We start from the raw sequence: 13,730 nt of genomic DNA, 5'->3' as shown, positions 1-13,730 counted from the left end.
CGAAGTTTGCTACTGCTTCTGCGCTTCGTCTTAAGTTAAATAATTGTTAAGTGCGCACGCATGCCATAAAAGGGGTGTTTTCAGGGAAACGTTTCTAAGAATGCTCGAAGATAGAAGTTCCTTTCTGTTCGCGCTTTAAAGGGGTCCTGAACGATCCCTCGGGCTTGGGGAGTAAATAAAAATCTGCAGATAGCTGACGCTTCTGATGACATCTCAGCCAAATTTAGAAGTCGTGCGCCGTGCGTTGAGTTTGCAAGCGGAACGCGAAGTCACCTTTTTTCTCAAACTCTCTCTTCAACAGAAGCCTTCTCCACTCTTTTCGGGCGGCTTTAGTTCGTCATACAGCAGAATCCCATACACAGCTGCTATAAGGAAATAGACACACGCGAGACAGATGGATGCTCTGATCAGTTCACCCCCTCCTATAGACTGCTACGGAGTATATATTTATTCACACAGTTTAATAAAAAGGCCGAAGTAAGCGATTTACTGCGCTTCCAATTTTGATAGGAACTGCGCACTTCCGGAAGTAGAGCGACCGTTTTACCGTCGGGCTTCGCTGATTTCTATTAGTATTCAACACTAAACTAGCCTCGAACAGCGCGAAACTTAAGGTCAGGAAAGACGCACGCTTGCCGGTGCGTAATCCCTCCTGGCCGCTCCTGGCTAGGCGCCTTGACAGGATTCTCTTCGCATTGAACTACTAAGCAAAATGAGCAATTTGGATGTAGCTGCTATCCGGCATGGTCGAGCGGGTGCAGGAAGAAAGCTGGTTCGCACCACATAGTATACGGCCAGACTGGAGCACATGAGCGCACACTCCAGCCCTGCCTTTCCGTGTGCAGAGTAGCGTACAGATACCGCGGCCGCCGCGGGCTGCTATGCATGGCGAGTGCATGCGCTCGCCGGGCGCCTGCAGCTCGATGAGGACAACAGCGTGCTCTGATCTGCGTCTGGCGAACGGGTCGTCTGCTCCCCGAGTGGCACACCGTCTATAGGTGCGTTGCCATCATGGTCGAAGCTCATCACGCTCGGAATACTTCCAACGCGACTCAGTAGTGTGGCATTCATCGTGTAGTCGTTGTGCGCGCTTCCAACGCATTAGCACGAGTGGACGTGGAGTTTGTTGGACCCTCCTAAATTGCGCGATTGTCGTAGAGACCTCTGCAATGAGCCGGAATCCATCGAAGACTTTTACAGCGAAGCTGTGTATGGCTAGTGCATTTCCGTCGTCCGCGAACAGCCCGCGAACGAGCTCGTCGTCGATGTCTCTTTCCACAGCTGGCTCCGTTGCCGCTCATTGCTTATGGGGGTATGAGCCATTGGCTTTGCTTTTCTCCTGGAGTGGCTCACACTCATTTTGGGGCCAAGAATCGGGTGGAGGAGGAGGAGGAGTAAACTTTTATTGTAGAACCAGCACTTTATGATGGCCGGGCCTAAGCCTCCCACGAAGGGACGTCGAGGGCTTGCCTCGCCGCCGCTTCGCGGGCGTGCTGGGTCGCCCAGGTTTGGTCGCCGAGGGCGGAACTCCGCAGAGCCTCATGCAACCTCGACGAGAGAGTCGTGGTGTTAGTCTGTGTGTACTGTGCTGGGCACTCCCATAGCATATGCGGAAGCGTAGCCGTGTGAATTCCACAGCACCGGCAGTTGTGGGTATTGTAGACGTCTGGAAATATAAGGTGGAGGCGGGCGGGTGAAGGGTAGGTGTTTGTTTGTAGTAGACGCAGGGTGGTAGCCTGCGCGCGGCTGAACTTTGGGTGAGGCGGGGGGAAGGTTCGGCGACTGAGGTAAAAGGCCTTAACGAGAGCGTTATAAGTTGTCAGATTGTCCCTGGTGTCCAACTCATCTCCAGTGACTCCGGCACGGTTGACTAGGCCTCGCGCAATGGAGTGGGTGACCTCGTTGAGATTGGGAAGGTGTGGGGGGACAGGGCCCGCATGGGCCGGGATCCATGTTAGGGAGATTATGCTGTCTTTAGAATGTGGTGCCTGGCAGAGGATGCGAAGAGCTTGGGGAGAAATACGGCCTTTGCTGAAGTTAGTAACGGCTGAGCGAGAGTCACACACTATGGTGTGACAGGTGGGATCTAAAGTGGCCAGGGCGATGGCCACTTCTTCAGCCGTCTCGGCAGTGGGGGTAGTGACGCTACAGGCGTGGTGTAAGACTCCATCGCGTGTGGCGACGGCCACAAATCCTGTGCCATGGGAGTATTGGGCTGCATCAACAAATGTGACGCCAGGTACGTGGGCGAGGGCTTTTGATATAAAAAAAAGATTATCGATTCATTGGCAAGAGGAAACTGTCATCATCATCATCAACAACAACCATCATCATCAGCAGTGGCTCGAGCATCGTCTTCTTCTTGAACAGCTGACTCGTTTGCGCTCTTCGGCTCAACCGCTCGAACGCGCTCATGCATATATACTCACGCCTATATATGTTCGAGCGTTCGTCGTCGTCGTGTTCTTCCGCAGCCAGCTCCGTTTCGGGTCATCATTCCAGCGTAGAATTTCTTTTCCCTGTCGTAATGGGGAGGCCGCGTTAAATTTTTTTTCTTGTCACGGTGGCGTGAACCATTGTTTAAGATGATATGAGCCATTCATTGTCTTATGTGAAGGACTAATTTAATAACAGAGGTGATGCGACAATGTGTGTGCATACCTATCGTCACAGTGACCCCCTCAGGACAACGAATATGCATGTTCGTACCTTTGTTCGAAATTCAATGTCACATCTGCGTCGTGTGCTAAAGAGCTTCTCTGGTCATCCACCTTCAAAGAGTGGGATGGCTCATGAATTTTTTATGGTCGTGCCGGCGATTTTGTATTCAACGAAAACACTGGAAATTCCACTGCGTAGTGTGGGACTGTTTTTATGCAGTGCTGTTCAACTCTCACTTGGAGCAACAGTTTTAGGTTGCAGCCACTGGAAGGTTTGCCAAGCCATCTACAATTACCTCTTTGATACATAAAGATTGCCGTAATAATACTTCCCATGTGCTTTTATTTATTTCTCCATCAAAAAATTATTAATTTAGAAAATTCGAATAGCAAGAACACGAATTCACAGTAATGATTGATATTATTCAACACCTAACTTATTCAATCTTTACATCTACCCTTTAATTATTCCTAATATTAGGTGCACATTACTATTCCTATCTTTCCGAGACCGACTACCTCATTTTACGCTAATTTATTTCATTTTCTCATCTTGGATTATTCATTTATTTCCGCCTCCTTTTTTATCATATTACCACCTGGTTCGTGGCCTACGCCCCACATTGGATTTGTGCCATTAAATAAGGCATCATCATCATCATCATCATCGTCTTAAATGCGAAAGGAAATGAGCTACTGGTGTTACTCGATTCGAGAATAGCCTCGCGTAGCTAGTACACTGTAGCACAGCAGAGGGATGAGACATCGTAAGCTGAAGGACAGCCTTCGAGTTCGAACCGTTGTAGCTGCCAAATTCGGTAGTAGTGACGCCTTTGCGAACATCCAAATTTGAACAGCGTGCCATGGCGATGTTAGACATTGAAATACTTTTGGCGGCAAAGTATTTTAAAATAATCCATGTTAACGTCTAAGGCATTTCTCCACTTCGGTGAAAAGTGGTTCAGAATCCCTTTAAAGAACATCACTGTCCAGCATATTGGCGAGCCTCTAAATTGCGTAACATCATATCACACACAATCCACAGGTTCTGACAACCACTTCTCGGCAGTGGTGCCCAGTTATTTATAACGTTTTCACACGCAGAAAATGTATAAGGCGCACGTCGGCACTTGAAATCGAGGCAGCACTCGTGTGCCGCCTCGTCCGGCGGTCATTCTGGCTGTTCGCTGTTAAAGATGGTATGCGTAGCGACCAGTCACTAGAGCGCCGACCGCAAATGCACATCAGCTTCCAAAAGTGCATGGAATTCGTTGCAGCAAAGCTGTAGCTATATGCTAAGTCTGCTAAGCAGGCTGTCGCATTAAGGCAAACATGCGATTTTCCAGTCCATGCTCGACATCAAAGACTGAGCCTGTATGACACCTACGCTTGGATTCAGAAAAAAAAGAGAGAAGCTGCGCGCGCGGAGTCATTGGGAAATATTCTGGAAAACGTCTGTCAATCGAGACAACTGTCATAAAAACTACATTACAAAAACGAACAACAATAACGCAGCTAAGCAAATAGATAAATGAATAAATATAAACTTGGGTCTTGCAGTTACTAGAAGAATGTACACTTCTTACTCGGGTTCATTGGCGATTCGTAGGGGCACTGGTACGCGTCGGCGAACGCCGGCGTCTGTCGCATCGGTACGTTGCACTCCTCGCCGCTGCTGTTTGTGGCGCACGTCATGAGGCAGTAGGTCATGAAGAAGAGCTGGTCGTCTGTGTAGTCTTCAAACCCGCGCAGGCGGTGCTGGACGTACCTGCCTTTTTTGGCCATAGCCCCGCGGTGCGCCATGAACGACACGGTCAGTCCCAGTGCCATTGGGAACAAGGACGAGAAGCGAACCTCGCGCGGGTCGCGGCCGCCAATCGACTTCGCGTTCGAACTCTGGCCGCCGTACTTGCTTCCGGACAACAAGTCGCAGCTGATTCGTTCTGTGTAGGCTGGCGAGTCCCACCACTTCTCCTTTTTACCCAGGTCGTTGACGAGGACGCCGCGCTTGTCGAACGAGCGCACCATGCACCCGGCGATGAGCGTGCCGAAGCTGCCGTAAATCATGGCCCCGGTGCCGTTCAAGTAGAGTATGGGAGGCTCCAAGGCGCCCAGTGCCATGTAGGCGATGTTGTAATAGTAGTTGTATCGGCTGGGCGCGCCGCCCCCGAGCTGCTTGGAGTAGACGCTGATAAAGCTGTCGTGGCCGATGAGGCGCCGGTAGGCGGCTGCGACCGTGATGTAGTTATTTATGAACGACGCACCGATCTTGGGGAAGTCCCGGTACAGGCCGGCCAGGTTGACTTCGGAGAAGAAGTTCTCCTCTGGCATCGCGTTCAGCGTCAGCTCTTCGATCTTGATGACCGCCCTACTCCTGACGGAGGCTTCGATCCAGTAGGCGTCTTCCAGCTGCTGCTTCATCGCGGCCTGAATGCTCTGGTGGAAAAGTTTGAGCTCGCTGCGCACACTGCTGCTGTAGCGCGCGTAAATGTGCTTGGCCGCGACGAGCAGGCCGAAGTGGGCAGTCGTGTATCTGAGGCAGATCCGCTTCCATTTCTTGCGGCCCACTTCGAGATCGGGTCCATAGCGCAACTCTGGTTTCCCTGCGACAAACCACAGGGACATTCGAAGGAAAACGAACGAAAAGCCTTCCATGAGCGTCTGCTTCTTTTCCTTGTACTTCTTTAGCAGGGCGTATATATTCTGCAATATCGTGTCGTCTTCGAGAGCCACAGGGCTGTCCAGCGTCCACGTGAACTGGGGACTGTGCAGTTTGTTCACGTTGCTGAGCCACTCGTCCGTGCTTTTGGGCATCAGCACCTCGATCTCTCTGAGCGTGAACTGCGTGTCGCTCGTGGCGTCCGGCGGTACTTTGACCGCGGCGTCTATGATGTCCTCCACGGTGATCTTCAGTTCCTGGATGCTTGAGGCAGGCGGCGGTTCGAGCCTGAGTAGGGCGCAGTGCTGTCTGACGACTACGGCAAACGTGGCGGGTGTCCACGTGGGATCCAACCACCTGGTGCTCAATAAGCCGCGCCTAATGTACAGCGTCTGTGGCCTCCGCTTGTACGCGGGCAAGGCGCGCACGTGGAAGAGCAAGTTGATGTTCCAGTTGATGGTGAGGTTTAGCAGCGGCAGCAGTGCGTCGATGGCTGGTTGATTCTTCTCTGGCCACAAGAAACCGATGTGCTCCTTGAAGTTGAAATAGGCTCGCAGATCATCCGACGTGAAATCACGTCGCTGGATGCAGCTCTTGAAATAGTCCACTGCTTTGGGCACAATGGTCTTCTCTCTCAAGTCCTCCATTTCGCTAATTGCGCGGTTGGTCGACTCGTCGAAGACTCGAGCAATCATGGACTGCTCTCTTTGTTTCGGCTTCCAGGAGCCGCACGTGAACTTGTAGAAGTCGTCACAGGGGTCGACGTTAGTGTCCATGGCCTCCTTGAGCTCAATGACATGTCTAAGGCAATCGGACGTGTCGCAGAACGTTAGTGAGGCATCAGATAGGGCCCATATGCCGATCGTCAACAGGACTCCGCAGATGAAGAGCAGCGCTACCGCAATGATGGCTATCTTCTTGGCTTTTGAGTGTCGACCACCGGTCGACGGACCAGCCTAGAAAAGAAAGAATGAAAAACAGGAAGCCGATCGTATTTTTTCTTGCTAATATATATATATTCTAATGTCCTGAAACAGGACATTAAGTTTTGAATGACGCCATTAGAGGTGTGGGGGGGGGGGGGGGGTGTAGCCTTTGTAGATGGCGCAATCACCATCAGCTCCTTTATTACTTACGGGAAGGAGACAACGACTGCAGTGATTTTCGACGTGGGTCTTGAAATCAAGCATGCGAACTTCAAGAGTCTTTTGAGATCATCGGTGCGCATTCTTGAGATTAACCGCTTGGGGCATTCCTTATATATCAAGTTAATATTTGATTTTTCGAGATTACCAGCGTCTGTCAAAGTGGGTTACTTAATACACCGTGTACGACCATTCGTTTCAAGGCCTGTTCAGTTCCGAAAATGTCTCAAGATAGGACTCGTGAGTGCTGTTTGTAGAAGTAAAGCCACCTGCTCTCGTTGCGGCGGAGATAATACCACCGACAGCGATGCGTCTCCATTTTAATGTCCCAACTGTACTGGCTCTCACGAAGCTACTTCGAAGGAATGCCCGAAGATGAAACAAGTTCTTAGTCTTCGAAAAATGGCAAGAGACCAATCATAGTGTAAAGAGACTTCTCAATCTGTTCGCCAAAGGGACAAACGCTCGCGAAACAAGCATCACGAAGCCATTTCAGAAGAAGTGCATAGCGGGGCACAGGCGCCACGACCACCGCTGCCTTTGCATGCATGGAGGACGGTAACGGCGCCTGCTGCTAATTCAAGATCAATGAGAGCACGCGGCAAACATTCACTTCCACCGGCTGATACAGACACGGAATGGCCTTTACTGCCCTCTACGCCCACGGCCATGCCAGCGGGCCTTAGTGATCTTCTGCGCCATGAAGCCAGGAATGATAGCGACAATGAAACCGGTGACAGTACGGGCAAACAAGGAGATGGACACAATGAGAAGGAGAGCGTACAGAAAATGCTGAAGCACCTGGTAGAGTCAATGCGCGTGATTCTCGCTGCTTTCGAGAATCCGGTTGCTAAAAGTGCCCTGCATGTGCCCGTCGTGCTAGCGCCGCTTATCGCAGCTCTTTACATGTTATAAAGCTTTTGTTTGGCGCTTGTGCTGATCCCGGAGGAGAGGCCCACACACCAGCTTCGTTCTAGCGCATTAATCTTTAAGTTGATGATATGTAGTGTTTATTGGCGCAAGGGCCAAGTGTGACCAAAGAGCGCCAATGCAATGGTGAGGAGCACTGAATGGGCTAATGGCTGATGTGACGTGGCTGTAGAGAGGCCTAAAACAGAGCTATAAGTTGCATAACATACACAAGGAATGAAAATGTGAGAATGGCTAAAGTAGGGTATGCTATAAGTATAGGATGTACAAGAACGGTGTAATAGCGTTAGATGAATAAAAATGAACAGGTGATTGTTGTTGACGAATAGCAGAACAGCCTCAGTTCACTTAAACTAGTGACTACAGACTAGATACGGAACCTAACAGGAGCTTCACGGTTGAGATTCCTCGATGTTTATCATCAGAAAGTTGAACTTGCTTTCACCATTACGCATCCCTCTTTCTATGTCATCATCATCCCTGATCACACCTTGGATGGATGGATGTTATGATATGTTATGTTATTTCCCAATCACATCGCTCAGCCTTATGCTCTTTGCCATGCGCCGCATATCAGTCCGCCTTATGGTCTTTGTCGCGCGCCGCATATCAGTAAGTGACCTCCCGAGCCACTTCCCAAGTCCTATCAACCCTTCCTCACTGGGTCCCCAGGCTAAGGGAAGCCACAATCTTGGGCAATCGTTTCGAGATGCTGCATACTAATCTTAACTGCAGACTCGATCGCTGACAAAATTAGTGGGATTTAGCTTGTCCCTACACTACGATTTACCCTTTACGTAACACCTGGATACCGGTGACGTAGACGTGAACGGCGCCATCTTGTGGCGCAAGGTTTCACCAGAGTGGACACATTAAGTATTAGAGCGATGGGCCACCATATTCTGTTTGCGTAAAACCTCGGCAGTGCCGTAATCCTTAACGCACAGTGCTTTCTTGTTTATAAATTTCCTTCTGACGAGAGCAGTGTGTCGCACGATAAGGTTTATGACGCGCTGTGATTGCACAGAGTGTCAATAGATGCCGCCACCGGCGTTGTTGCCGCGATCCACATCTCTAGTAACCCGGCATGCGTTCTGTAAAGTGTAATACCTGACCGGACCTGCTGAACATGTCTCGATTTCCTTGGTTACCTATATATTGCGCGTGGTGTCGCTTGATTGGGTGACCACTTCTTACCGCATTTGCTTTCGGATCCGGGAAAGAATCCATCCACTTCCTACTGCTTCTCTAAAGACAGAAAAAAAAGTCATGAATAGCATAAAAATTATGTGAAATAAAAACAAGGCCATGCAAAATATTACCATGCCCAAACACAACCAAACACAGCCATGCAAAATATTATAGCTCTCATAGAATCATTAATATCCTAGCGTCGTTTCGTATGTTTTGGGTACATCTCGAAGGCTGAAAAGACGCATACCTGAAGCAAGAGAAGTACCGTAATCATCTTGTAAACTAAAACTCAATATCTCAAAACAAGTATGAAAAAATATTGGTGCTTTCAAAGAATGCGAAAGCGTCGTTTCTTATGTTCTTCGCATATACACCGTTTTTTAAAATCTATTATGAGTCCAATAGCAGCTAAATGGCAATTTATGGAAGTATGAAAAACATGCACAAGATGGACATCTACAAGGTATTGCGCTTCGATATATTGTGCACATGGCCTCAATTTTCATTTCTTTATAGTGAAAAAAACAAAAAAAAAATCTATACACCTTGTAAGATGTGTGGATTCATCTTACAAGCATCCGTTTTGATACAGGGCGTCAACCGATGTCATTAAACGAATTTTTTTTCCTTTGCCTTTTCGTTTCTTTCTCGCATTTCGGAACCGTGTTTCTCGCTAAAAAAATTAACCATTATTATTGTCAATATCCTCAGCCTATTTTTATGTCCGCTGCAAGACGAAGGCTTCTTCGAGCGATCTCCCGTATGTTAGCACCGCTAGAATGCAATAATTGTACAATTTTCTTGTCCATGACAGTGACAAGCTTCCAGTCAAGATTCACTAATGCCTGCCAACCTATTTTTATTCTTCTGTAGGTTTCATCTCATGATCAGGGTCCCCTGTGGGTAAGCGCCCTAGAAAAACGTACTCTTGCACGGATTGAAGAGGTTGACTGCCAATCACAAATTCTTGTTCTTTCGTCAGGCTATTGAATATTACCTTTGTGTTCTGCATATTAATCTTTAACCCTAGTCTTACACTTTCTCGGTTAAGGTCCTCAATTAATTGTTGCGATTCATCCCCAGCGTTGCTGGACAGGATAATGTCACCTGCAAGGCGTAGGTTGCATAAATGAATTTTATTGCACTAAAGAGTGTTATCTACTACAGAGTAGAGAAAGTGTTCTGTTTGGTTTCTGTGCTACTTTTACGCTCCACGTATCAATAGTCGCCACCGGAAGATATTTCTCCTAGCTCCCCGGGGTTTTATGAACGTTCTGAATTATCATAAAATGTCTCTCCAATTATTTTATTCGTGGCTGTCTCTTCCTCCTTATCGCATCTTACGAAATGTGCTGTCAATACTTGTGTTGCACGGGCACTTTCGATCGCAACAGAGCACGACCAGGATCAATATTTTCTATTACGATCGGCTCCTACATCCTAGCTCGCGCACGTTAGCTAATCGTGGTCGAGAAATTCGATCTTGATCGGGCTGGATTGTTAACGAGAGTGCCTACTAATGCGACACCTGTTCAAATGTGCAGGGATAAAACAACGCCTAACAAATGTCTGAACTTCCCAGCTTTACAGGAGCAGACAGCTCCGCAGCTAGGCCGTTCATGCTCTGAAGCACGATAGGTTGCCGACGTCTTGCCTCTATCTAGGCGCCCTGAGTCTGCATTGCTTCTCTGGTGTGGTCAAGTCATGGGCAGCATTAAAGCCAGTATACCTTGACTGCAAAGACGACAACTTAGAGTGGAAGTAAAGTAAATCATTTGGAACTAAACTCTTTGTTGACGACTGTTGTTACAAGTGACATACCAAAAAAAGTTTTTTTTTTTCTTTCTTGCCATGTTTCGGTATAGAGTACGAACGTTCTGACTAAATGTCTTGGGCTAACACCGAACAACAGGCACCAAACGTCATCGGTTTAAATTAGAACATGAACGTAGGTCAAGGGAGGGGAAGGTTGTCACGTGACTCGCTTTTTTTTTTAAAGCACTGTCCCAGAAAACAGAACGATGCGAGAGTTCCGGCTGCAGACAAGTTGCAGACGGGGCGCGAAGCAAGTTAACTGTACAGTCACGCGCATAAGTTTGCGGGGCACGGGTTTCACGACCAATGCGGATTTCTGCTCTGTTAAAGCGTAGCGCTTCTAATTTTATGGATCACAGTATAGTTCGCAAGAACTGCTTACGGATCAAAGCTTTTAATTAGAGGGTACGTGCGCAAGTTTCGCGGAAATTTGGCTCTTTCGCAAATCCCGCGTCTCGTAAACTTTTGCGGGTGACTGTACACATATGGTTCACTTATGGCGACAGCTGTCTTTACAGTTTCCAAACAAAGATGCAGGTGACTCGTGGTGAAGCCCACTTCCAGTTTCTTGCTTTGTGTTTCCGTCCTTCTGCCGAAAATGTTTCCGCAGAAGATTTGTTTTCTTTTTGATTATTATGCTTACTCTCGATGTGTTTTGCACAATTAGAAAAAGGATTTGAAAATTTCCGGGTATTCGTGTGCCTCGTCCTTAAATGTATAATGATGGTTTGTACTGGCATCCGCTTACAAACGGGGCGGCAACAAACAGGGCAGCCTGCTTGAGGTAATCAGGTATTATAGGCATATATAGCACTCTAGAATTTCGCCTGTCGCTCCTTCATATTTCGTCGTTTTATTAAATCCTCTATTTCGGTATTGTAACGTTGCCTATATGACTGTAATGACTCTGGCTATAATGTCTCTTCGCTGTCTTTTGTTGTATATCCAGCCAATACGTTAAACGTCTCTTGTTTGTCTTGACTGCCTTACCATATTGCTTCCATGCATTTTCAATATATGCGCCTCTGGAAGCTGGAAGGAGGATGTTCTTCTTCTTCTTCTTCTTCTTCTTCTTATTATTATTATTATTATTATTATTATTAATATTATTATTATTATTAATTATTCAAATTAACTTCGACACGTGGCGCGGACAATACTCACCTGGCCTGCTTGAGTTATGAGGTATGCTATACATGCTTTTCATTCTAGCATGAGTTTTTTATACATCTCCTCGATCTATTTTCTCTTCCTGAAATCATCTCTATGTACCTTGTGCCGCAACCTATGCCAGTAACTAATCCGGTGCTATTAATCTCTTCCCTGCTTTTTACCCCCGAATACTCTGGCGTATCTTGCCTATCACGACTGCTGACCGGTTGATCTTTCCGTCCGCTCTTAGCGCAAGCGCTTCTGCAAGGACTACGTTACCTACGGGCCTCACTGGGTCAACCCCTTCGCATTCCATTAGGATGTGCTGAGTGGTCTCCCTATTTTTGCTGCAGTACACACATATGCCTCATCTTGTTGCGAACATTTGCTCCGGTATGTTATTGTCCTTAGGCAAACAGCTCAGCTCGAGCCTCAGTTAGCAAGGCACTGCCCTTTGTGTTATCGTGCAGATTTTTCCTTCTAATTCATTTCTTCTTAGTCTTGTAAATCTCCATTCTCTTTTTCTTTCCATTCTTTGCATCTGATTGCTCTCTGTTTCTCCGACTTTGATTTTGATGACTCTTGGTACTGGTTGTCTAGTTACACTTTCATATACCCTGTACTTAGTTGTGCACTTTCTTTACCTCTTCTTCCATACTGTGTCCACGCTTTTCAAGTACATGTCTCTAGAGTTACTTTATATGCTGCCAAAGGTTCCTAGCTATACAGTAACTCCACGCGTCAATACTACATAGCGCCCTCTCGCTGCAACAATATAAGGTAAGGAAGAAAAAAAAACAATGAATGTAACATAAGACTCTGCTTTCAGGCTGCTCAGCCGCTATCTTGTTTGGGCAGTAAATAGCCCGAATCATATTTCACTTGACACATCGTACTTTATATTTACCGGTTTGATCACAATTAGAAATGGACTATAACCGGTGTCGGCTTTGCTGTCTATCTAGAGGCGCCTGAATCTCGTAGTTTCTTGCTACTCTAAGTTTCATCCCCCCGACAAGCGTGGAGCACATCGTCGGGTTAGCTCGACAATATTTCGATTTCGTGAGCTGTAGGGGAGACCCAACGCTACAGAGATGCCGCGGAGGGATTGCAGACTTCGCTACGGCATTTCATGTGCCTGACTCACCTCTGCGGTCCCTGTAGTGGTTCCTGCGCCAACCTTCATGGTCGACTTGGTGTCCCTTTCCGTGAGGTCTGCTTTCTTCGCTACCGGCTTCCCACTATACGAATGTCGGCTTTTCTAATCACAAGCAAGAAAAGAAAAAAAGAAGGTGACAAAGGACTCAGCATGCTGCATTTAGTCGTCACGTTTAAGCCGTCAAGTAGCGTAGGAGCGGCCAACGACTGCAGCAAAGAGTGTAAAAGAGCACCATGTGCTTCTCTACGGTGACTACTTGTACTCTGTCAGGGATTCTGCCTGTCTGCCTGTCAAGGATTCCAGTTGAAGGTACATTGACAAAGGTGGGCTGATTGCACGCACGGCACATCATTAAGGAACTAAAAAAACAGACACAAAGAATCCTAAACAAATTTTGAACCAAAGCAAACTCTGCTCTACGAGCACCTAATGCATTCATACCAGCCTGATCCTAATGTTATACGCACAGCAAGAGAACCGTGCTTTAAGGCTTTCCGCTGTTGGCAGCAGCGTCACAAGACACCGCTTAGCGAGCGGAAGAAGCAAAGCTGGAGGAACGCGATTTGGGGCCCGTTTTTCACAAGCCTCTCCCGCGCTATAGCATTGCCCGTAAGAGGAAATTACATGCAATGCTGATGGTGGACGTATCGGCGAAGGCCGGCATACCCAATGGCAAAGATCAGTACTTCCCAGGTTCGCGATCAGGCTTCGGCACGCTAATCGCGAGGCAAGGGTCGCGCTCAGACGTCGGCATCACGAACGTCACTAAGGTTGGGCTTAAGACTCGGCAAAGCTCAAGGTCTGACTGTGTACCAGGGCCGGCGTGTCTCTTGGCTTTTTGGAGGGTCGTTTCATTTGATTACGATGGCAATTACACTGACGTAACCATGTCGCCTGCTCTAAAGAGTGGCCCGCCTATGTCTACCGTTTGAAACCTTGCGAGCATGTAATATGCTTGAGAGCACTTCCTAGCTGGGAATATTTAAAAAGCCTGTATAATTCATCAACACACATGC

General features: G+C 47.7%; 1 protein-coding gene and 1 long non-coding RNA gene across 2 annotated transcripts; both read right to left on the bottom strand.

Moving 5' to 3' along the window:
• Positions 1 to 4,223: 4,223 nt before the first annotated feature.
• Positions 4,224 to 6,095, bottom strand: LOC129380140 (neprilysin-1-like). Its single transcript, XM_055078334.1, has one exon. It carries the CDS (start codon positions 6,093 to 6,095, stop codon positions 4,224 to 4,226), a length of 1,872 nt encoding a protein of 623 aa, XP_054934309.1.
• Positions 6,096 to 6,205: 110 nt separating this feature from the next.
• Positions 6,206 to 12,927, bottom strand: LOC126520725 (uncharacterized). The gene is made up of 3 exons (XR_008615029.1): positions 12,703 to 12,927; positions 8,592 to 8,642; positions 6,206 to 6,275 (listed from the first exon to the last, which is right to left on the bottom strand). It is a non-coding gene; the product is annotated as an uncharacterized lncRNA (long non-coding RNA).
• Between the last annotated feature and the right edge of the window lie 803 nt (positions 12,928 to 13,730).

The sequence above is a fragment of the Dermacentor andersoni genome, chromosome 3, assembly GCF_023375885.2.
Source record: "Dermacentor andersoni chromosome 3, qqDerAnde1_hic_scaffold, whole genome shotgun sequence".
Taxonomy (NCBI): domain Eukaryota; kingdom Metazoa; phylum Arthropoda; class Arachnida; order Ixodida; family Ixodidae; genus Dermacentor; species Dermacentor andersoni.
Note: the sequence above shows the minus strand (reverse complement) of the source record. Positions and strands in the feature narration are given on the sequence as shown.